We start from the raw sequence: 24,824 nt of genomic DNA on the forward strand, positions 1-24,824 counted from the left end.
CATTGGTGACCCCTATTTTTTGAGACATGAATCGCTTACTCTTTTTACATTCTACAAAATATGATAAAATGAAAAAAAATCACAATGTAACAAGTTACCTTCTTTTACAATTTTTTTCTTTCCTTGTGTCCTGAATTCTGGAAGCGGTTACAAGGGGTAGCGCTTGCGAAAATGCTGGTTGAGGATTAACTCTACTGTTTAAAACATCCCCAGCGGCATACAATTATCTAAAAAACCCACTCCTATATTTCTGTGCACGGAAACCTTAACTCTATCATATTATTTTTGTGATTTTCGACGGACGAGTAGATGAGGCTACACTCGTTATGATGACCCATCTATCGACATTAGGGCATTTTTCCCTTGCCTTTTTCTCCGAAACAAAGTCGGTGACCTCCCAGTTTTTTTCATTTTTGGAATAAGCGATTTATGACCTAACTTCAGGCAAGAAATGAAAACAAAATCAATGTGGGAAGATTTTCGTGCGAACGTCGTTAAGAAAATGGAGAGAACATCTTTATTAGGATAAGATTCTCCAGTTAATATTATCAACACACTTTGCGGTCCACTCTTTTGTGAAAGGGACGGAAGAGACTGGAGCTTGTCTTGTTCCAGTTCCCAACCAACTGCACATGTATTTTGGTTTGCCCTCACGTGCGTTTGAACTGTATGTTATGAGATTTTCGTCTTTACACATGATTATATCTATTCACTATCACAGTGGGAGACTTTGATTTATCAAGAGAGGTGGATAAGTAATTTGGATGGATTCTTGCAGGCGAATAGTGCGGGAAATCCCGTTTTCACAACTGTGTGAAGGGTTGATATACATACAAGCTTAGCTTGATCACGAAACTTAATACTGTACAAAATTCAACATTGACGTCTTTAATACTGGAAATATGGAGACAAAAGAAATGAAAAACGTTGAGGCAGTGATCAAGAAATGGGAAGCTAAGTCTGGCCCGTCGAGCGCTGGAAACTATACCATCGTTAATGGTGGAGACAAACTTGGAAAGAAAGCATGGCAGGACAAATTTGGGGTTAATTTGCAAGGACCGCAGAGACAGCCTTCAAAATACAGACCAAAGAAGCGAAAACCAAAGGTGATTTTTATAGTCATATTAAATACACATACCGGTAGTTTGAAGATAGTCTAAGGCTAGATATAGCCTACACTCTGGGGGGCACTTTAAAAGCTTTCAAGTTATTTTAAGGAGTCATTACCCTTCCTATTGATTTTTCATATTTTTTTCTGCTATTATAGATAAACCTTTTGTAAGTTGAGCATGGGTCGCACTTGGCAAAGTTTGGTGTGAATTTGGTCACTTAAATGTTAAAATTTGTCATCGGTTGACATTGCCGAGTACGACCTCAAGTTTTCCATGCTGAAAAACTTTGGAAAATTGGAAAGTCGGCAAAAAAGCTCCGTAGTGCTTGGGTGGGGCAACTGTCATAGCTTGTCAATGAATGGAAATTAAAATTGAAAAAGCACGCCAGATTTGCTTCAGTTGGCACTTTTTCTTTACCATGGACGGACGTGGATTTTACAATAATTATTATTGCAGCCTGTCGCATTTCCCTGTTTTCTTGGGTGGCAGCACAGAATATTCCCAGTATTTATGTCCTCACAACGCAATGTACAGTCCTGGAGAGGCAACAACTGAAACCGAAGCGAGCCTTTCGCAAAGTTTCTCTGCATCCTCATCTCCAGATAACGTCAATCTTTGCGGATTAAGCTTATCGTCGTCTTCGGCTGAGGAAAGATGAGTGTATGCTAGATGGACGAACGATGAGGAAAAAAGAGTTAATAAGATTATGGGCCGAGAATTTTGACCACCTTGAAAGCAAGGATACCCAAAAAGCATGGGACAACATCGCGAAAAAAATGAATGAGAAAGTCGGTACGAGAGATCCACAGACAAGTACCAGAAGAACATTGGGATAGTAAGCTCATTACGACAAAAGTTCCAAAATATGAAGGAAGCAGGGAGTGTGGCATGGAAAACATGCAATGACAGTGCAGAGCCAGGAAGTGAATGTGGCGATGATGCTAGAATCGAAACAACAAGCAGAGGCAAGAAGGAAGCAAGAACTGCAAGGGAAAAAACAAAGAAAAGGGAAAGAGAGAAAGATAACGACAATGAGGACAGAAAAATGTTCAGATCTGCCCTTTCAGGCTTGGAGACTCATTGTGTTGACATGAATTCAGTTGTTACTAAGTTTTCCCAAATGCAAGAGCAACAACTCACAACCATGAATGAAGCTGTAACTATGACTTATGTTAATAGCTCCAACTCAGTTTTAAGGATTAATTTAGTTAATTAATTACCAACCAATCAACAAAACAGTAAATGATTGAAAGTGCACTTAGCACAGATACCACAAAAAAATTTGAATGTCTTAAAGTGGGAGAGGATTTAATTTGAATGATGAAAGTTTTTCTCCCAAGATTGGGCTCATAATAATGTTAGTAACATGAGTAATAATAATCATAAGCATAATAATCAGTACTATTTAATGTTTATTACATTGTAAAAGAGTAATAATAATAATAATAATAACAATAATAATAATAATAATAATAGTAATAGTTATAGTAATAATAATAAGAACAGCAACTGCATCATTGTCATAGTCGTCATCGTCCTCATTACATCATCATCATTATCACCTGTATTACATGTATTTACTGTAATTGACCACTACCCTCGTATGCTTTATTATTGACGCAAGTAAGCACAACATATGTTAAAGAATTTCTGGCCTTATGGCTGCTCAGAACAACTCCAGCTACATGTAGTGGTCATGGAAGAGGACTTGAACCTGGGAGCTCAAGATGTGGGCCAGGGCCTTGACTACTCAGCTACACTGTCTCTTCACAACATATTCGGTAATAGAAAATTAAATTAAACACAATTTTTTTAAAAAACTGTAAGTTGTCGTAGCCATGATCTAAAAGCACATCTATTAAGCCATCGCCTCCTTGGGGTGAGACTTGACAGATTTTACTCTGTCTAACACCAGATGATTTTACTTGTCAGTGAAGGCCACTTTAGGAATCTATGGGTCAACATGAATAATATAAATTTAGCGCAGGACTAAGCAGAAGAGGAAATTATTAGATAACTGGGTACACTGTTGTTTTGATATTTTTAGAGAGCTCATTGTCAGTCAAAGGGCTTGTTTGCCAGGGCATTACAAGAACAAAATAATAATAATTATTGTTATGGAAGTTCTTTGAATCTCTCATTTTTTGTGGTTAAATTATGGTAAGCTGTCATACCCAGTCTCTGCCTATGAGAATTTAGGTTGTACTTGTCTTTGTGGTCGGGGATATGAATTTTATCCTGTTGTGTTGGTTGTGTTGACTGTCTTATAGACACAATGCAATTACTTGGTATCACATTTATTCTATACCTGTGTTGGTTATATTCAGATAGTGTGCATTATTTGGAATTATGCATCTGTACTTCTTGTCAACAAATCTTGCACTGTGCGTGGGTTCTTTCCTGATGTTTCCTGCAACATTACATGACTGTTATACCAATGTGAGGTGGTAATACTTGGGAATTAAAATTTGTCTTCTATTTTTATTACCTTCAAACAGCAAACAGACTTCAGTTTCCAACCATTGACAGAATTAAAATTCCATGTACCTTCAGCAGTGATTCCATCGATGTACAAAAGGAAGCGACCAGTGATGGGAGCTGCATGCAACAGATGCTGTAAAGAAAGCAAAGTAAAGAATCATTAATTAAAATGACGACTGTATTGTGATTAAAGGGGCCATGTCATGCAAAATGATGTAAAATGTCCAAAAAGTATAATGAAACATTGCAATAACCACTTAAAACTGTTGGACAACACGAAGGAAATACAGCAAAAGGAAAGAGAACCATGGATGGACACAAATGGACAGGATTGACACATATTGCATTTGGGTGATCTTGAAAAAAGACAGCCCAACGTTTTTCAAGTTTATGGCAAAAAGGGCCTATAGAAAGGTCCTCTTTGCTCAGAATCATCTTGTTTGTGATGTAATGATAATTTTACCAGTAAAGGAATTCCACATTATCATTTTCGAGTGATTTCCCGGAACACCCTAATGTAATGTGTTATACATGTAATTATTTGCCAATCAGGCTGGAGGTTGTAATATTTCTCTTCTTTTGTCATCTTGTTAGGCACTTCTTGAGGAAATTACACCTTCATGGGGAATGCACAACATTTTGAGCATTCACGTTTATGAAAAGTAAGTTGACCTCCAACCAATGTAACTGGGGTTTAGTTTTTTAAACCAGGGAACACAATTAAAAGAATCTTCAAAATAAGTAGAAAACTAGCCTAACACCAATCACTTAAAACTGAATTACCTCTAAGTTAACAGTGTTGGGGAGAGGTTAAAACCTAACCCTTAAAAACTTAAAAACGTAACCCTTCCTTGTACTTGTACATGTTCATTGCCGTGACTTTAACATCATCAGTTCCCACGGCCTGCTCCCATCTGACCTAACCTGCGATCAGGCTCTATTTTAGTTTCGCGTGCTACGTAATGTGGAGTTGGCGAAAAACGAAAAATAGAGCCTGACCAAATTCCTCTTCGAAATTCCTTCCGCCCACCTTTTTTGATTGATTGACATGTCCTTCATCGGCCAATCAAATTTACTTCCATTACACCAATACACGCGTGGACGGTAGATTCACGCTATTTTGTTTTGACTAAAGTTAATTACCGTGGGAGGAATATTATAAACGAATTCGAAAGTTACCGTTGGCTTTAATTTGAGAAAAACACATTTAAAGCATGGGGAATGTTTTCGACGACTATATTGCGGCAAAGGCCGGTGTAATTCTCCCTCCGAACTTCACTGAATATGCAATCTTTTAAGCTTGACATCTTAATTTGTAATTGAGATAACCTAGGATTTTGTCGTTGGACGGTTTGGCAATAGATTTTTAAAGAAAAAAAAGAGAAATACATTATTCCTTTAACGTGTTTGCCCATGAAGGTTTCTTTGGTGATTTGTTCGGGTAATATCTTCAGTTGCAGTGTATTTTTAGAATTGCGCGCAGTAAAATCATGATACGTTTGGCTGTTAATTTTTTGATGGAGTACGAACAGTAAGATGGACTCGCAGTTTCTTTTATTGTTGTACAATTGATCTCTCTGGAAACATGCCATTTTAGTTTCTGGAGTGTGAGTTTTAAGTTAAATCAACTGGAAATATTATGAAGTGTGCAAACAAACCGTGTCATGTACAGTAAATAAATAAAGCCGTTTGATACACAGATATTCAAAACATGCATTCGTGTAACTTGCGATTTTATCAGCATCTCCTCCTGTTGATATATATGTCCCTTGTCTCATCCAGGAAACCAATATGCATCGGCTTTCATTACCATTTGAAAGAACCAGCTATTTAGCTTTCAAAACATCAGGGAAGTTTGTGCCAAAGTACTTTCAACCCCATGGCCACAGAGCTCGACAACGGAATCGCTAATTTCACTCGTTCCAGAGATTCAAACCCGATTCTGGACAAGTTATGAGATATTTCAGATGGCATATCTCCATTTATACAAATAAAATCAAGTTGCACCTTCCACGGCATTGTAAGAACAAAAGGGAGCAAATTTCTTCGTACACTTATGGCGGATTAGTCTCGAGGACTTCGCGAGAGCTCCGCGCAATCAGGATGGCATTTCACTTCCGGCGTTTCAACAGCCAATCAGATCACGAGTTTGGTCGGCCAAAATTTGGCCGACCGTCTGGAATTCTTGAGAGACTTTTGGTCAGGCCCAATTTTAGCGAGCGACGACATAAGAGAACATATGGGCGAAGCTAAAAATGGGCCTGATCGCAGGTTAATCTGACCTTGCAGCTCAGTCGGTAGAGCAGCGGCGATCTAACATGAAGGTCGTGGGTTTATTTCCCACCCTGGTCAGAGTTTTTCTCTGTCCTTGTGTGGGCCCAATTCCATTAGTAGGGCTAACGCTCATATGATTCATATGGGGTACAAAAACTAGCACTTCACATCAGTTAAGGGTTGGGGAGAGGCCTCCTTCATTTATTTGGCAGGAAAGACCAATCCCTTATTATTATTATTATTATTATTATTATTATTATTATTATTATTGTGGCAGCCTCTCCATTGTTGGTCTGGGCGTGGGCCCATTGTTGGGTAAAAAACTGAACATAGCTAAATACAAAATTTGGAGAATTACTATTGAAACAGAGTCATATTGACCCAGTATTGACCAGTCTAGTATCTTGACCCCTCCCCTTGTAAACTTTGTAAACTTATCTTTGACAGGGCCTCCCTCCTCTCAATGACGAGACCCCAAGTCATTGACAAGTTTCTAATTTGACAATAAAAATTGGTTCATCAAGTGTCATGCACCAGACTCATTGGCTGCCTCACTTTCTCTTTATCGTCACCCTACACCTCTTACAAGTGGACAGTGTCTGTGTTATCAAAACCCCAAAACACAGTGAGCTGCAAAACTCTGATCACTTCTTGATTCAACCCTACAGTAATGGAACCATTGTATGACTGGCTGTGCTCACGACTTCATCAAGACTTTGCCTTACTTTATCGCTATTGTCACCCTACATCTGTTATAAATGTACAGTGTCTGTGTTTATCAAAAACACAAAGTACTGGGTTGCAAAACTCTGATCACTTTTTGATTCAACCTTCAAACGAGTGCAGCTCTTGGACTCAACAATAATATTGGATCTACATGTAATCCAGAGCAGGTCCTCCTTTCTTACATGCATGTACTGTAATCTCCAAGAGTTTGTTTTGTAATCTGTGTGTTCTTATTTTGAAGTGTGTGAATTATATATAGATTACTTACATGTACATGCAGCCCAGTCAAAAGGTTTTTGAGTAGAAGGCAACGAGTAATAGCCAGGAGAGGCTTTCAGACTCTGCTGCAAGGGCTGGAGCCCCTTGCATAGTTTACAGTGATGAACAAAACCTCAAAACAACCTCATCCTGAATGCCGAGTCTGGCAAATGTGAATTCAAAGTAAGCGGCAGATATTGTGTTGTAGGCGGCCAAATAGCCGGCTACTGGCACATTTTGACTGGGCTGACATGTTAACTTCATTTCCCTTTTTTATTAGGTATGTGACAAAATGTTGTTTTTTAAAATAAAATTCATGCAGGCAAAACCTATTGAAAAGAAGTTTTTGCCACATTGCATTCATGTGGGCAAGCAACATCAATCATCATTATCCTGATATCAAGAAAGATGTCTTGCAATCAGCAAGGTTTGTATTAAGAAAAATGTCATGTATTTACCATGTTTCTAGGGATCATACATGTAGATTAACAGTATACTGTAGTTATTCAGTTATAAGGCACACGGTTTTTTCAAGAAAAATCTGTCTTTGGGTGGCAAGTTAGTGCTAAAATTGGGGTGCGTCTTATAGCCAATAAGTATTTTCGCGCAATAAAATCTTAAGATCACAATTTGAGAAGAACTTGCTGTTTTAACAACACAAGAAAAGGACACTAGTTGTCAATTAAAAAAAAGAATAGTGCTTTTAGAGACCTTGAGAACACTAAACGACTTCAAGAGAAAAGCAAACAAATGGAAATTTGCATACATGCTTAAAAGCACATGCTCAGTAACGTGATACCCATGACAACAATACAATCGTTCGAACCTTGTTTCGAATTCCGAGAATCGTGTTTGTCGCTCGCATGAAAAGTTTCTTCTCTGGACAAACAGTGTGGAGATAAAACATACCTTCTTCGTTCATCCAGCCTTTCTTGTGCTCTGAAATTTGCATCCTTGGTGGCGTGTTGATAATCAGCTGTGGAACACCTTTGAATATGACTTTTGGTGGGAGTTTTTCGCCATTCGCTTTCGCTTGAACTCTGACTATTTATTAAATTGGAAGGTTCAAATAAAAGTGTATGCGTTGTACGTTTATCATTTCAGGTGTCAACTTTTAGCTTTTGTTTTTACGTATATCATTAAATGCGTGACTTTTTCAGTTTGTTTAGGTTAACAAAAAGAGTTCGCATGCCAATTGTGTATGGATAATTGTTCTCAAATTCATCACATCCTTTTGGTAACTCAATTTTTTGGTGCGTCTTATAACTGAGTATTTTCGCGTAATTTTCAGTTTGAGAACTTAGCTTGATTAAATTGCTAAGTTTGGGGTGCGTCTTATAACCGAGTGCACCTTATAACCGAATAACTACGGTAACATACTCTAACACTGGGAGGGGAAAGGCTTAGTGCAAGAGGGTAAGAGTTTACAAGAATGATGGGATTAAGGGAACTGTGAGAGGAACCATGCAGGTAGTTCTGGCTTTAGAGTCAAGGTGGATCAAAAAAATGTGAAGATGTTAAAAAGGTCTCGGGTAGCTTGCGTAGCAGGTGGCTTGGTGAGTTTTAGAAGCTTCTTTCCACATGGATCACTTTTTTGAGTGATTGTTTGAATGTAATGGCCATGCAAAAACCTAGACCGAAGTCGAAAGAGCAAGCAAGGAGAAGGAGCGAGAATCTGGGGTTGATTGCAGGCAGTTTCTTGCACATTCTCCTTGCCCCCGGCCTTTCGCTTGCTCTTTTGACTTTGGTCCAGGTTTTCGCCCAGCCATTACATTCAAACAATCCCTCAAAAGTCAACCCCAGTGGAAAGAAGTGTCTAAAAGTTGCCAAAGCCACCTGCTATCCGGCAATCTCAGGAGAAACTGTGACATTTGCAAAAAATTCATTATCAGTCTTGTCAAATAGTATGCATGACACCATAAGCCTTGTTTCAAAACTTTGTGTGAATCTAGGTACTGTGCATGTATATGTACATCATGACAAAGAACACAAGGTCAGCTAGCACTATTTCTGATCATAATCCAAGAGGGTGAAAAGAGGGAAAGCTATTGTAATACCGTGGCCAAAAGCATGATCAGTTAAGGAAGGAGTCCAAAAAAAAAAGGTTTGGGACATTTTGGGGAGCAGACCTGGCACAGTGGTGAGAGCATTCACCTAATCCACCATTGTGGCCCAGGATCGATTCCCAGATTCAATGCCATAATGTGGGTTGAGTTTGTTGGTTCTCTACTCTGCTCTGAAAGGTTTTTTCCTGGGTACTTCGGTGTTCCCCTTTTCTCAAGAACCAACATTTGATTTCATTATGTTCTGATTTCAGTTGATTTGTAGTCTCCCCAATTAGTAGAGCACTCGTGCTGAGCTAAATAATCTTGAGACTTAAATGACATGATAGGGACCCTTGAGATTGTTGATGTAAAGAGATCTAGAAATCATGTCACTATTATAACTTTGTCATGCAAGTGATACAGGTGTAAACTCCAGCATTGCAAGCTACTGCCTTTAGATCACACAAACGAAATTTGATTCTCATACCTTTGAGATTTGTTTTCCAAAGTCTCAAAGCAATGACCCTGTTGTTTTCATTAAGGAGTCCCTTTCCCCTCTCTTTCCCAGTCAATGACTTTCTGTTGGGTGGGGGGGGGGGGGGGGGATGGGGTGTTAGATTATGTTTAGGAAGTTTGCTCTGTTTACAGTGTAGAAAAAATACTGCCAAGCTCATGAACCCATGAAATTTGCTTTTTCTGTCTTAGGGTGAAAACCTGTATCTTAACTCCTGCATTGCAAGACCCAGCCTCAGTAGGTAATTTAATCAGACACATGTGGCATAAAAGGTCAATGTTTTTCCAATAATAACATTGATCGAGGTCCTCCACTGTATTTATTAATGTTACAGGTTTATTTTGACCATAGGGAAATCCTTCAGGCAATGCAAGTACAATGTACCCTGTATATGTATTTAAGTTGTATTTACGTAAATGTAGTTTCCAGACATGGTCATCATAGGTGTATGCAGATAGTGGACTTATTTTCCGTTTGTTATTTATTAATGCTATAAGAACAAGACTGGTCCACTTACTGTATTAACAGCAATGAGGCATTTTTAACAGTTTATTGATTCACATGATTGTGTATTTATATCAGGCTCTTGCAGTCTCCCAGTCACATGATGTTCTTTGAATTTCAGTTAGGAAGTTGCACCAGGTATCAAACTTGAAATGGGACGCAGGATTGTCATTTCAGTACACTTTTTAGATTATTCCTTTCCTTCTTACTAGCTCAGGATTTGAAAGCTGGTGAGAAAAAGAGACAGCAGAGGATTTCTGCACTTGAGAGGGAAGCAAGCTCTGTTTTAAATAAAATGGCTGCAGCAGTTTTCAAGAGATTTGTTAGGTACGGCATAAATATTATTTGTATAGGTAATCACATGATTTTGAGTGCAATTTGGAATAAATTAGCACAAGTAATTTTTTTCAAAGACGACCAAAATATGGGCTCGTGCAATTTGTAGTCTCTGAAAAAATTTACAAGTGCTTATTCATTCCAAATTGCACAAGAAAAATCATGTGATTGCTTATAATTAATAATACAGATGAAAAAATTCGAGATGGTTAAGCAGAAGAAACTCACACCTAGCTATCACCCAATCAGGGAAAGATTGTGCCATAAATTGCACCATGGAGGGCACATGCTTGATTTGAAAACAAAAGATTTGATTGGTTCTGACCAAACCCAGAATTTCAATTTGTGTAATTTACACTGGTATTACACTTTTTGCACTGTTACACTTGAACTGCACTGCTCTCAGCCAATCAGAATCAAGTAATTTTTTTAGAGTTTCAAAATGCATTGGGGGGGAGTAGATACCAAAACTGTTAACCCATTCACCTCAAAAGCAGCCCTGTGGACAAGTAAACCCGTCTGGTGTTAGACATAAGTGACTCTCCTGAGGGTTAATTCTCTCTGTAGCTCTTCAAGCGTGTAGGTACACTGTAGCGGGAACATGTTGAATAAAATTTTATGGTAATAACATTGACTATTGTGTATTTTTCCTAGGTTCACAGCATGGTTTTTGTTCAAGTTGTTGGGAAGGCTACTGACCAGCATACAAATTCACAAAGGACAAATTGATTTTCTAAAAGAAGCATGTCAGGTGAGAATGGTTGCAGAATACATTAATTTTATACATTGGTTATTGATGCACACATGCATTTGCTTTCATAGCAACAAACCCTGAACAACTGGGTTAAGACTTGCTCTTTCACTTTTGTTACAAAATGTATAGTGGTTTATATTCCCAAAGAAGTAAAAAAAACATGGAATCCTTGGACTGTTATCTTGGTTTTTTTTAGTCATCAAGGTTTAACCCAGAATCTGAGCGTTACGCTCATATCCTGAAGATGCCGCATAAAAAGTGGCAAATTATACTGTATGTAATTGGGTTAATTAATTTTTGAACTAACTGTGGTGCTCATTGTTGCATTGAGGTGTTACAGGGTACAGGTCCTCTGAACCCCTTTGCCAAACGTTTGGGGATCCAAACCAGAATTTTGGGGTTCCTATCATAAATATTGGCATCCATCACCACTTGATTCACTGATGAATATTTAACGATTGTGGTGGTTGAAATTCCTTGAAACACAACTTTTATTTACAAAGCCAAGAATAGTTGTATCATTAAGGATAAAATTAATATGAAGTGCTTGTACTCACTGCTTCACTAAATACAAATTCGCATAATATTTCAAGCATGAAATTTACGTGTCCATCAGGACCCCTTCTTGGCATTTTAGGGTGTCCAAATGTTTAAAGGAATCATCAAATTACCAAATCGTCAAATTTACCAATAATAAGAAAAGGTCTGTTACACAAGCAGAAGGTGGAAACTATGGTAACCACAATATAACAGAAAGGTAATTTTTTTATGAAATAAGAAACGAAACATAGTTACATGAAAACTGCTAAGCATGTGTACTGTGAGCTTGTCTAGTGAAATCCTACAATCGACTTTTATCCTGGTATTTATTAAAGGCACGGGGATCTCAAATGTCAAGAATAGTTACAGCAGGCTCACCGGTGCTCGCAGCAAAATGTCCCTATAACGTTATCCCTCAAGTCACAATAACCACACTTAGGATAATCCTATCCTAAAAACAAGTCTACCCCCAATGAGGTGTTGTTGAAATTGTAAGCAGGTAGTTCACATAGTGATTAATGATGTTAATAGAAATAATTAAGATCGCTGTGCATCTGTTGGGGTAGCTGCATATCTGGACAAAATAGGGGTTCCAAATTGACATTCAGAGAATTTTCCTTCTTTTTGTTGTAGGACGAGAAACCAATGGTGTTCTTGCCCCTTCATAAAAGTCACATGGATTACATTCTTCTCACTTTTGTCCTTGTTACATGTGACATTAGGGTGAGTATCCATGGTTCTATGAAACCAGAATTTTTGGGAAAAAGAAAAAAAAGAATTATAGCAACTGTTTGTTATGTCCCAGATAGGAGACATTGTTCTCAATCTTACACCACAATTGGTGCAAATATGTGAAAGTCCTCAATAAAAGTGTGCAGCATAATCATACAGTCATGCATTGGGTTTGAGCCCTGTACAATCCTGGAATCTTTTGTTGCATTCTTCTTTACAACAAATACAGTACCAGGGCTGTGCTCTGTTTCAAATGATATTGACAAATAATCTACCATAATTTATTGTTGTCGGCGATTTAAGAAATATGAATTTGAAATAAACTCCACCGTCATCGGATGCACTTAAAATTTAATAGACACTGCGGCGTTTAATCAAATAAATTTTATAGTTTGTCCAGAAGTGTGCATTCTTATAGATGCACAGTAATTTTGTCAAGTGTCACAGAGTGTCCCCTAGCCCTTCTCCCCAACTGGGAATACAGACAATTAACGTCACATTGTTAGTGTCCCCTAAACTCCAGTCCTTAAATAAAGATTAATAGCTTCATTAACCCTCAGAAAAAAAATAATGTTTAACCTTACACTTACCTCTTTGCTAGAAATAGGTAGGAAGTGCATAGACTTAAAGGGACACTTTGTGTTGGATATCAAAACTGAGTGTGCATCTAATCACCTACATTTCTGGACACAAGCAAACTTTTACCTTTGGGCAACTACGAAATCTTAAATTGGTACAATAATTAGCTGCTGGGTGCCCTGGGTTTCAAAATTTCAGAGCTTCGGGCTGTCCTTAAAACATTTCTCAGATACAGCCTTCGTTGTGTACACGAGTAAGTTGTTTTGGTGACTACAATGGTCTTACATCAAGAAAATTGAATATTAGGATAAGTAAAAACAGCTGGGTGCATACCTTCAATGACAATTGTGATAGACTATTTTTCCAGTGAAGCTTACTCTCCATTCTCGTAAAATGTTTTGCAGGTACCACATGTAGCATCAGGAGGTAATATTATTACAAGGGTAATTGTGAAGAAGAGCTCCCCAAAAACCCTGTCGGCCGACTGTCGGTCAACTGTCGGCCGACAGTCGGCCGACTGTTGCCCAACTTCTTTTTTCTTAACCGATCGGTAACCTGTTGGTTAGCTGTCGGTAGACTGTCGGTAAGTTGTCGGTCAACTGTCGGCCGACAGGATTTTTGGGGAGCTCTTCTTCACAATTACCATTACAAGAACTTTTGTTGGCTTTAAATAATATAATTCTATCGCTACTCCCTGGCTTTCTAGAAGTAAAATTGTCTTCCATTAGATGGCCGAGTAGGAGCTTTAGGGCAAAATGCTTATAGTGGAGGAGTATGTGCTTTGTTTCTAAATGGAATTTTCCTTTGTAATGGCCAACCATTTCTGGCCTCAAAAGGACGAAACTGAAAAAGCCATCACTATGATCACTAGAGTGCATTGTGTGCTCAGCTGATTTGATATGTACATTGTACATGTAGCATATGGGATTTTGGAGCTTTCAGACTCATCCATTCATGTTTGGAGACTACAAATAGCAAGTACAGTCTTACACAGCAATTCATACTGAATGATGACATTATCCAGTTATCCAAGGCCCAACCAGTCAACTTTGAATCTGAGCTTACATTGATGAAATTTCATTATGCAAGATTGACCTCATTTTCTAACTTTCCTTCTGTGTTCTTTTTTTAGATAACTTAAGGATCCCAGTTTTCAGGTATGATTCTATGATAATATCTTCAAGCTTCACAAAAAACTGGATCTCTTAGTTTATACAATGCAAGTAAACTATTTTGATTATACATGTACTTATCAGCTGGGTCTTGAGACACCTTGGTGGATTTTTCATCAAACGCAAAATGGATCATTCCAGTGCAAAAGATGAGTTGTACAAGTGCATTTTACAAGAGGTTTGGATTTTGTTGTGCACTGAAATTTAGTTTGTTATAATATTATGTTGGGGTTTTTTTGTATGAAGCTTATTCTTATACATTTCACGTTAACTGAGGAATTTTCATTTGGTGTACCGAGAGCACTGTTATATCAAGTTCCTTTAAATCAAGGTTTGCCTGTAGGTGTCTTGTAATTGTTACCATCTATCTCAGTTTTGTTCTTTCCAGTGGAGCAACATCCATTTTCTATTCAACACACTTCCTCTTTATTGCAAATTTGCACTAGTCATCATCAAATTAAATCCAAACAATTTTCATATCTCAATAAATCCCTGACATGGCACTTTGTCACTTTCTTTTTGCCTTGCAGTATGTTGAGCAACTTCTTCTGAATGGACAGTACCTAGAGTTTTATATAGGTATGAAAATTATAATTACAATATTGTTTTCAACCATCAACATTGTACTCGTTAACATTGGTTGATGTTTATGATGCTTCTCTGAGAAGACTGGAAAGTGTAAGCCTTTGCAGGAGTGATGATAAAGAGGCAGCTTAGTGTTCAGTTTTGCAAATTCGTCACTAACTGAGAGCTGGGAACTATTTGGCTGCCGTGTTTCTATAAATTGCTAAGCTACAGCTAGGGTTAAATTGCTGTTGTTGCTCGTTGTTAGACTGTAATCATGCAGATATGTCAATTGACAGAAATGCGGTCTTAATAACTGTGCTCAAGGAAATTGGAACATTGTCTTCCTTTCGTGATGTAACAGTTAATTGTTTTCCATGTACTTGTTGTTGCAGAGGGTAGTCGATCGAGAACAGGAAAGGCTATGGTGCCAAAGTCAGGTCTTCTCTCTGTGGTTGTGAATGCTGTTACAGAAGGTACTGTAATTAAACTGAAAATTAAATGACATAAAAGAAAAAAAAATCAATACGAGTTAAAAGATTTTAACAAAGAGCTTGTTCAAATATGAGGTCAGTGATGGGTTTTGTAGGCTTATGTGTTTTCATAAAAGGACATTGTGAAATGAAATTGTAGGTGTTATTGTACAATCACCTGGTTAACTCATACAATAACTCTCTCTTATCAATATACTCAATGTTCAGAATATTGCATTTCTGATTGGTCATTTATGAATGCAGATGGCAATTGAGGTTATAGAGTGCAATATGTAAGTTGCTGTGGAAACACAATGATGGAGTAATTTTGTTGAATGTCTAATAAGAAAATCATATGAACTTATTTCTGTATTTGGAGATTTATGGTCACTTGTGATGTTTTGAAAGTTCTCAAATTGCACTCACGTACGGCTTGTGCAGTTTTGCGAAATTTCAAACCATCCCTCATGCTCATAAATCACAAAATGTACTTGCATTTATATGATTTTCTATACATGTACCCTCTCTCCCTGACTCTCCCACCCCTGTCTCCTTCACATGCTTCTGCTCACCACTGAAATCCACTGCAGGTATTTTTTGGACAACCTTGCGTTGCATTGTTCATAATTTTAAAGTGCTTTTCCCTTCATTTCCTGGGAAAAACTTTGACCATGATTTCGTCCTTTAGGTATTGTACCAGATGTAAATATTGTGCCTGTTAATATTTCGTATGAAAAGGTGTGTAGCTAAGATGAACATGTATACAGTAGAGGTTTTTAGCATTTATTGGTGCTGTTAAATGACATAGTCCTATCCTGTATTTGAATTACTTTATTGAGGCCGTGCCAATAGATAAATTATAATAATTATTAATCCCTCAAGAAAGTAAGTCCAGTTTTCAAAATCCTTTATATTTTACAAGTTGGGATGAGTATCAAAGTGTTAGGCAGGGTTTGGTAATGCATGACTTGTAGATTTAAAATGTTTTGTGTTTTATACCGTTATGGATTGCTATAAAGTCATTTGCTTGCCCAAACCTACTTAGAGCAATTTAAGAAAAATCTCAACCTGCTGATTTAAGAGCAAAAACTACTATTAAAGGCTCTTTCTATCTCTTAGAAATTAAATTTAGAACTAAGGGGTGCATCTTTATTGCCAGTCATGAGGATTTCTATTATCTATCAGTAATTGATTTACTCTTCCTTCTGGTTTTGATTTGTCCTTTTAGGTGACAGACTCTGGATACACTAAAGAGCTTTTGGTAAGGCATCATAGGGGCACCCAACGTCAACTTTCGGAAAATATCTGTTCGGAAGATGATTTGAGATCTAGCATTTAAGGAAAATTTGTTTTAAAATTCCTTGCTTGCCTGCCGGTCCTAGGATTTTCGCGAGCTAGCCTTTTTTCTGGCGGAAATTTTCGAAAAGGTAAGTTTTGATCCCTATAATTTTCGGATCACTAGACTTTCAGCTGGGGAATCCGAACAGATGAAAAATTTTTAGGGGATAAAAATATACCTACATCTACCGTTTGAATACTAAAATACGTTTAACAATGCTATGTTTAAGTGGTTTTGAACTATATCCTCGTTGGGTGCCCCTGGCATCATTGAAGTAGAATGCGATTGTACCAAAATGGTTATAATTACTGTCCTTTAACTTGGAGATTCAAGGAATCGTGAACCTGTACGTCTTTATTTTATTATTTTGAGTCTGGAATGTATGTCTTTTTACTTTGATACCCTTTAAGGACGGTGCACACTATTGCGGGGGAAATATGGCTAACGCTGAGCAAAGAACGTCACTCAGAAACGGTGAAATTGTTTTATGCTCCCATGAAAACTAAGTTATTGAATATTTTGGCAGGGTGAGCAAAAGAAACCAGAATCTTTCTGGAGCACGATATCTAGCATTTGGCGGATCACCAGAACGAGATATGGCAATGTCAGGCTTGATTTTGGACAGCCTTTCTCGCTCCAGGTTGGTTTTATTTATCTTCTCCAAAATCGAAAACTCAGTAAGAGATAAATTATTTAACTATGTTCGATCTGTGATGACTGCTCCAAGGTTTTCTGCAAACGAAACACGGTGTACACGAAACGACTTGTGAAAATCATTTGAAAAATGCATGATTGATTTCATATTGTTTAGAAGGAGTCATTACATGGTTGACCCTACCAGTCAATAAATCAAATGAGCAAGCGACCAAAAATCTGGTAAAATTTAACAAGAGCTCCTCAAATTAAATGTCGGCTGACTATCTTGATTCGTGGTTACATTCCCTTTGGGGTGGCCAACTGACTTTATCCACCCATTCAAGTTACCAAATAATCAAATTCTTTTTTGATTTTACAATATATGAAGTTTCATATATATTTGAACTAGCGAATGGACAAGAAATGAAAGGTAGAAAGAAAGCCAGCTCCCAGCTGGCTTAATAGCTTAGTTGGCAAAGCAGTGCAGCAGTGGGTTCGAATCCCAATCAGGCTTTCTTGCAACTGTTTAAGTAACTGTTGCTTATCTATCTGTGATGACGTTTCTAACTGTCATTTCGTAAGTTCCTTTTTGCCGGTTTCGTTTTTGTCGCGGAACAGCCCAGTTTCGGTTTAACAGACTTAATTTAGGGTATACATCAATCTGAAGCTTATCAGTGAAAGTTTTCAGGGTGAAACCAACCTTTTACCCGGCAGACATACAGTTCTTCAAATCTACTGTTTTAGGAATTTTCTCGTTCCATGGACCAATCACAGCCCATGAAAGATTTTGCAAGTAACCTGGTTACCAAGGCAGCCGTAAACTCCTCATCAAGAGCCTCGATTCTTCGGAACTACTCTGATGTGTCATTGGTTGATATGGGCGATGAAAAGACCTATACCTTAACTAAAGCTCTTGGATATCATGTTGTCTATGGTTTGTTTTCAAGGTTTTTGAAAGTCGATTGTAACATCTATGCTTTCCTGTACCAACATTAACATTGTTGTCAGATGTGGCATCCTCAAATTTGGAGAACTTATTCTTATGTAGTTCAAGGGTACATGTAAGTGTAATGGTTAGCGTTATTTTTTTGGTGCGATTAAATGCCGTTGTGCATATCTGGCTTGAGAGAAGCTCCGTACGCAAGAGCAATTTTTGGGGCACGTGAAATGCTTATGCATCGTCTCGTACATCTAACTTGGAAAACCTTTTCAGCCTTACGTGGAAAATTCGACCAGGTCTCGTAAGCGGGATTTGGCTTTATAAGTACCAAACGAGGGAAAATACTGGGACTGTAAGGAGGGTGGTGTAGGGATAGACTTAACTGATTAGAGTGTAATGTGAAGTGCTAAGGCCAGCGTTTGCAAAGACGTAATCCTTCCTTGTACTTGTACATGTTCATTGCCGTGACTTTAACATCGTTTGTTCCCACGGCCTGCTCCCGTCTGACCTTGTAGTTCAGTCGGTAGAGCAGCGGTGATCTAACCCAAAGGTCGTGGGTTTTTCTCTGTCCTTGTGTGGGCCCATTTCCATTGGTTCATATGGGGTAGATACTTAGCACTTGACATTACACTCTAATCAGTTAAGTCTGTTCAAATATAAGTGCTACACGGTCAACGTTTGCGAAAACGTAATCTTTCCTTCCGGTGTAGGGATAGGGCTGGGATTCGGAAATTCCTCGCCTTTAAGTGGCTTTCCGTTAAGAACGTCATATATGAACCAGGCGAAGCGTGACGGCATGAAATTGGCGCAATGATGTTTCAAGCGGAACAACACTTTCAGGTTCTTGGTATCAAGGATGTGGGAGGCACGGTCCACATCCTTGATGTGGACATTGTGTTGTGTTCTTGGGCAAGACACTTTACTCTCACGGTGCCTCTCTCTCCCCCCCAGGTGTATAAATGAGTACCGGCAAATTTAATGCTGGGGGTAGCCCTGCGTTGGACTAGCATCCCATCCAGGGGGGGGGGAGGGGGGCGGAGTAGAAATACTCCTAGTCGCTCCATGCTACAGAAACCGGGATAAGCTCCGGCCTAATGGTCCACTTGGCTCGTAAGCAGACTTTACCTATCAATGATGCCTTCTACCTTTTCACACTTCTGAAAACCTATTTACGTTCTTATTTCATTTAAATAACGTAACTGAAATTCACAAAGCTCAAGAGACCAGACTGTTCGTGATTCCTTCTCCGTAACCCCTATTTTCTTTTGGTTGCAAATTATTTCTATACTTCAGGTGGCTTACTACAGTTTGCCGAAGAAAACGATCAAGACTTTGAAATCTGTGAAATTTAAGCAACAGGATGTCTCTTCTGAAGTGTTAGTCACTTCCTTGATTTAAAATGTAATTTTACCGAAAAATTAATGCAAATCAGGGGAAAAACCGAGCTCCTGGAGGCGGGACTGGAAACTAGACATTTCAAAGGCTTTTTTTTTCAAAAACTAGCCGTACGACCCCACCTTAAAATTTCAGGATTTCTTTAGCGAGAAAAAATAATCACGTATAGAAGTAAGTAGTTAAATCTGTCGGACAGGTTTTTCACAAATGGCAAAAACGTCGATTTTCGTATTTTTTGATGATAACTGAAAAACTGTCTGATAGGTCTTTTAACAAAAATGTTGACGGTTTCGTCTTCATATTGTTTACTAATTCCCAAGATTTTGACCCTGGTCGTACGGCTAGGTACATTTTGTTGCTTTAATTTCTTTAATCTTCAATCTTGACCTTTTTCTTCGGAAATCCTGACTAACTTTTGGTGCAGTGATAATCAAATTTGGATTGCTCTCATGAGAATGTAGACTTTCGTTTGTTTTAGATGCGGTGAATTGTTGCGCTGTTATGAGTACAAATATGATTGCTTTTCTGCTGTTAAACAACCATAGACAGGTGACGTACGTTTCGGTTGATTTTAAGTTATTTTATTGAAAAAAAATGCGGTGATACTCGTTGCTTGGAATTGCTTTCACTAATTGCTTGTTTCGCTCGTTTGTACCAGGGTGCAACGTTCGAGGAACTGAGTTCATCATTCGACTGGCTGCTTGGAGATATCACTTCTCGTGGAAGGTTCGCCATATTTAAGAGGGAAAGATCTTAATGGATGTTCTTATATCGTACAGAGATCGGACGAGAATATTGTAACTTGTGAAATGAACTTATTGAACTGCCGTGCTATTTGGTTCGCTTTTGGAATATAGAGAATGAAAGATTCACGGTCGTTTGTCCATGTTGTCCTCAAAACTTTAAAATTGGTCATTTCAAGTTGTTGTTTTGACTGGAGAGCAATGTATGTGTCGTACGTACAGCACGATCATTTTTCTTCTTTTAGCCAATAATGACTCACACAAATGTATTTTTTTGAAGTGCGGGTTAGAGACGCAGGGGAAAAGTGACCCTCGCACTTCTTAGCTGGACAATTACATCTAACCAATATTAGTATCACCCAACTAGTGGACTAATGCAAATCCTGCATCATGGTCGGCTACGCTACTAGAGGACTATTAGTAATAGTCCTCGAGTAGCGAAAAGCGTGAGGCTTTCTTTCTTTTCATTCCCAAGTAAATATTTCTTCAACTTGCATTTGCTAACTTTATTATTGCCTTTTCTGTCCGACTAGTTGGGTGATACTAAAACAATTAGACCCTTCGCCCGCAAGGGCCACGGGTCAATAGCCCATTCGGCTTCGCCTCATGGGCTATTGCCCCGTAGCCCTTGCGGGCGGGCTACGGGTCTAATTGTTAAATGTTACTGCTTTTTGACGTTGTCGTTGCCGTTGCCGTTGCCGTGCGTGTCTCTAAAGTTGATCTCGCCGACTTCGGGAAACTGTGAGTGCATGACACCAGTACGACAATCTATAATTTCAGTATCACGTTGAATCGTTGGACATACGAGAGATTTAACAGCACTATTACACGAAACGGGAAACGTGTCATTAAAGCGTGAAAGTTCTCTTGTTCTTGTCTTGTTCCTTTTGGAAGTTGCGCGATATCTGGAGCTTACAGGCAGGGAATGAGCCAGTATCAACGACTTTCCATTTTTGAAAAACGCAAATTTCATCCCGGCGTTTGCCGTTTGTCGTAAGCGCAATGCTAAATCTCTCCTTTGTTCAAAAGCACAGCCTATAAAGTGGGTACACTGCATCTGAACATTAATTAAAATATGGTAATGAAATTTTTATAGCGCATTTTCTACTGACATATTCGAATGCGACGCTTTACAAACGATCGATCTTTGGGTGAGATCGGATATCAGCATGTACAGGCGCCGCTGGCAGCCGATATTAGTCATATATCACCCAACTCACCCAACCCATGGATTCACTACTTGCACAATCCCATAATACACCTGTTAGGCTTGACCACAACACCGGGAACTCCATGCCCTACTCTTCGTGAACAGTGTGTTGATCACAGAATTAATCAGCGAGTGCTGTGACACGGGGCAATACGGATTTATCATCGTTATCCGATGGGACTAGAAAGCCCAGCCATTTGCAGATGTCATTACAAAAGCAGCACGTTCTCCTTAGTTATTTTAAGACCCTCTGTGTTGGTTCGGCCGGAGTTGAACTCACGACCTCCCGCGTGACAGCCCGGTGCTCAACCAACTAAGACAACCATCGTCGACGTCGTCGTCATAGTTCCCTCTTTAGCCAACAACATCTCTGTTAATCTTTGATTTTTTTTCTATATACTTGCAAGGGATGTTGGTTTTTCGGGCAAGACCGCCGCAGTCATCCGGCATGCTTTGCAGCTATTGGAAGACGATGTCATGCAAACTCATTCCCAGCGGAACGATTGCAAGGAAATTCGGATTCAGCCCAAACTTGTTTTGCCACATGTACTCAATCTGAGCTTCTATAGCAATCAGGTGAGTAATCTTATAATGAAAAGCTTTTCAAGGGAAGCAATTAAAGGGAAACAATTCTTTTGTATGTAAAAACGTCATACATACTTCAAACATAGCCAGTATAGGGGACTATGGTTCAAGATGCACTCTATAAGAATAGAAACCACAGTAATACCATTATTTACTCATTACATCGTTAGACTTTACAGTTAAAGCAAACATTACGACATGTTACAAGGATCGTAAAATTTGAAATACGTTCAAAATTAACTTAAAGAGCCATAATTGTCCATTTATTGTAAGATTTTCTCAGAAATAGAAGAAACTTGGTTCGATCAATGTCGGCGGGCGTAGAATTTTTAATCCATTGTTTCCATCCAAGTGACTCTACTTTACTGGTAAAGCCCCATCCTATTTAACTGATAAATTTTCCAAGGCGAGAAATGTGAACAGTGAATTAAATGTCAAATTACCTTTACCTAAAACTCATTCCATGAAAAGGAGTTTTGCCCACGCTAGTCCCAAACTGTGAAATTCCCTGCTTAATTAATTTCAGAAAATTAGTTAATTCTCTTGTAGTTTTTGAAAAGAGAACTGGAAGATCTTGACCTTGATGTTTTACAGTCTTCTTATTGATAGCATTGCTACTTTCAACTGCTCATGTGTTCTTTCATTCTATTTACATTTTTAAACCTTACTCGACTTTTACGGAAACCAATTTGTCTGTTGAATGGCATTCCGCGAGTCGAAGGGTGTGTTCGATTGACCCTATTCCGGAATAAGAATGCGTGGGGTGATGATTTAAAACGGTATGTCTGGCGCTTTTGAAGCAACAAGGATAATAAATATATGTTTAAAATAGCATTTTAGCCAGTGTTTGATAATTTTAATGCGAATCTCCGTAAAAGCGAAGGATCTCTAACTTCTATTCCATGTATTCCTATTCCGGAATACGGTCAATCGAACGCGCCCTAATGAAACTTTGGATTCAGTCAAGAGAAAATGAGGAGACAGAGAGGGAGGCTCCCGGTCCAGCCCTTGGGATATGTCATGTCCACAAAAGTTATTTTTAGACGAGCGGAAGTCTTTGTTCTAGCGGAAGTCTGTCTTCCGAGACGTCCTCATGCAGGCCAACCTCGGTCTGATGTTTGAATGAATATAAATATTCATCATCCTTCCACGTGCGCCTCCATTTTTTCTTTTCACTAAGAACCTGAGAGCGAGGCAAGACCTCATGCGGACGTCTCGGAAGACAGACTTCCGCTAGAAAAAAGACTTCCGCTCGTCTAAAAATAACTTTCGTGGACATGACATATCCCGGCCAACGCCCTGAGCCTCCCTCTCTGTCCTCTCATTTTCTCTTGATTCAGTTCATCACCTTTGTGATAACGTTGACTCTGTTCTGATCGACTTTTGATCCGAAGCATTGGGGATTGACTATCTCCTTCCACCTTAGCATTAGCAATTTCCTCAATAATAATATAAGCAAATTCAATACAGTGTTTTGATCGTTGTTAGCTTTTGTGAGTGCAAAAGACTTGTTGACACTTGTTCGGTGAACGGGTCTGTTATGTTGCTCGTGCTAATCCCCCCTCTCCCACACAACTTGAAAAGCTTGTCCGGCTAAACTGAAGCGTTCCTAAGATACCTTGAAACCGTCTCAATGTTTTTTGAAATTGTGGACAAAATTGCTTGACATTGATTTTTTTTCTCTTCAGATTCTTTCTCTTTTTGCTTTGGACGCAGTTGTTGGTATGTCAGCTTTTTCTCAGTGATGTATTTAATGCCGAGTTTTGTAACGCATTATAAAAATTAGTGACATCAAATGAAAGAAATGTATTCTTGCACAAGGGATCTGATCAAATCCCCGTGGAGCGAATATACGGCCTTTTTTCCTGTTCCATCGGCAGCCATATTGGCTTAGAACGTCGTACTATAGTGTTTTTATTCAACCATCAAGAGCAGTAATGAAAAATCAAAGCCCTCCTGAAATTTCTTTTATCAACCAAATTTAAAGCCGTTTCCTTTTTCTGCAGCTTGTGGAATTATCGCCGCAGCAGACGACAGTGAAATGTATGATACAGACGACATCGAGGGAAAGAAGATTATCTCCCAAACGTCTGTAGGTTTTTGCGTTATTTTTCTTAAATACTTTTGAAGAGGCGTAGTACGTATCTTAGAGGCGATGTGAACTGGGTGAAGGAAACACAATTAACTTTTCAATGATAAAACGATTTCTTTTAATCAATGGAGACCCCACGGAGGTTTGTTTGCCTGCTTTTTCAGAAGTGGGCGCTGAAAAGGTCAATTCGTAACTTTTAACGATATGGAGCGGACAATTGGCTCGCAGCAGTTGAAAAAACCAGACTTCCAAGAAATCCTAAGGAGCGGAGTCAAGGACAAATGCAGACTCAGTTCACCTTCATCGTCATAACGATCTTCAATGTGAGGAGTATTTTTTTAATTGTCGATCTTTTCTATTCTTGCTTCTTCAGATACTCGAGAAAGCAACTCATTTGTGCGACGTTTTTCAGAGAGAGTTCATTTTTATTCCGGTAAGTTTGTTGGGATAAATACAACAAAAAGGGCAAAAGGAGTTACTTGAATACGTGACTTGCTAAAATAGTCGGTTAAAACAACTGTGATATAAAATGTAACCACATTTCTACTGCAAGGACCTGACGTTTTTTTCCGGTATCGTTTAACTAGCGTTTTTAAAATTCGTCCGTGAACCTCACGTTGCGGTTGTCCCTCGCCCAAAGTGAACCCAACTCAAATATGGTTTTAGCTTGTGACTTAAAAGTGCCACAAGTCTCTGTGTTTCTGAAGTCTAGAATTCCCGGCGTACGCATTTCGAAGCCACGCGTTTTGCGTCGCAACGGCGGTCTTTGGGCAGCAAAACAAGGCTATAATAACCATATACTTCTCCGTATGGTTGCGTG

At 38.7% G+C, this 24,824-nt stretch overlaps 1 protein-coding gene across 1 annotated transcript in view; it reads left to right on the top strand.

The window, feature by feature from the left end:
- Positions 1-629: 629 nt before the first annotated feature.
- LOC138007271 (glycerol-3-phosphate acyltransferase 1, mitochondrial-like) overlaps positions 630-24,824 on the top strand; it is a 30,597-nt gene continuing 6,402 nt past the window's right edge. The window contains exons 1-23 of the mRNA XM_068854076.1: positions 630-1,106; positions 3,611-3,742; positions 4,188-4,255; positions 7,174-7,278; positions 9,602-9,651; positions 10,127-10,241; positions 10,905-11,001; positions 12,178-12,267; positions 13,260-13,281; positions 13,988-14,012; positions 14,112-14,205; positions 14,558-14,606; positions 14,987-15,067; positions 15,753-15,802; positions 16,293-16,325; positions 16,930-17,043; positions 17,784-17,973; positions 19,853-19,923; positions 20,033-20,100; positions 21,735-21,903; positions 23,601-23,634; positions 23,919-24,004; positions 24,378-24,437. Of these exons, the coding sequence (XP_068710177.1) occupies positions 903-1,106; positions 3,611-3,742; positions 4,188-4,255; positions 7,174-7,278; positions 9,602-9,651; positions 10,127-10,241; positions 10,905-11,001; positions 12,178-12,267; positions 13,260-13,281; positions 13,988-14,012; positions 14,112-14,205; positions 14,558-14,606; positions 14,987-15,067; positions 15,753-15,802; positions 16,293-16,325; positions 16,930-17,043; positions 17,784-17,973; positions 19,853-19,923; positions 20,033-20,100; positions 21,735-21,903; positions 23,601-23,634; positions 23,919-24,004; positions 24,378-24,437 (2,007 nt within the window). The 5' untranslated portion in view covers positions 630-902. The remainder of the gene's footprint in view (positions 1,107-3,610; positions 3,743-4,187; positions 4,256-7,173; positions 7,279-9,601; positions 9,652-10,126; positions 10,242-10,904; positions 11,002-12,177; positions 12,268-13,259; positions 13,282-13,987; positions 14,013-14,111; positions 14,206-14,557; positions 14,607-14,986; positions 15,068-15,752; positions 15,803-16,292; positions 16,326-16,929; positions 17,044-17,783; positions 17,974-19,852; positions 19,924-20,032; positions 20,101-21,734; positions 21,904-23,600; positions 23,635-23,918; positions 24,005-24,377; positions 24,438-24,824) is intronic.

The sequence above is a fragment of the Montipora foliosa genome, chromosome 6 (assembly GCF_036669935.1).
Source record: "Montipora foliosa isolate CH-2021 chromosome 6, ASM3666993v2, whole genome shotgun sequence".
Taxonomy (NCBI): domain Eukaryota; kingdom Metazoa; phylum Cnidaria; class Anthozoa; order Scleractinia; family Acroporidae; genus Montipora; species Montipora foliosa.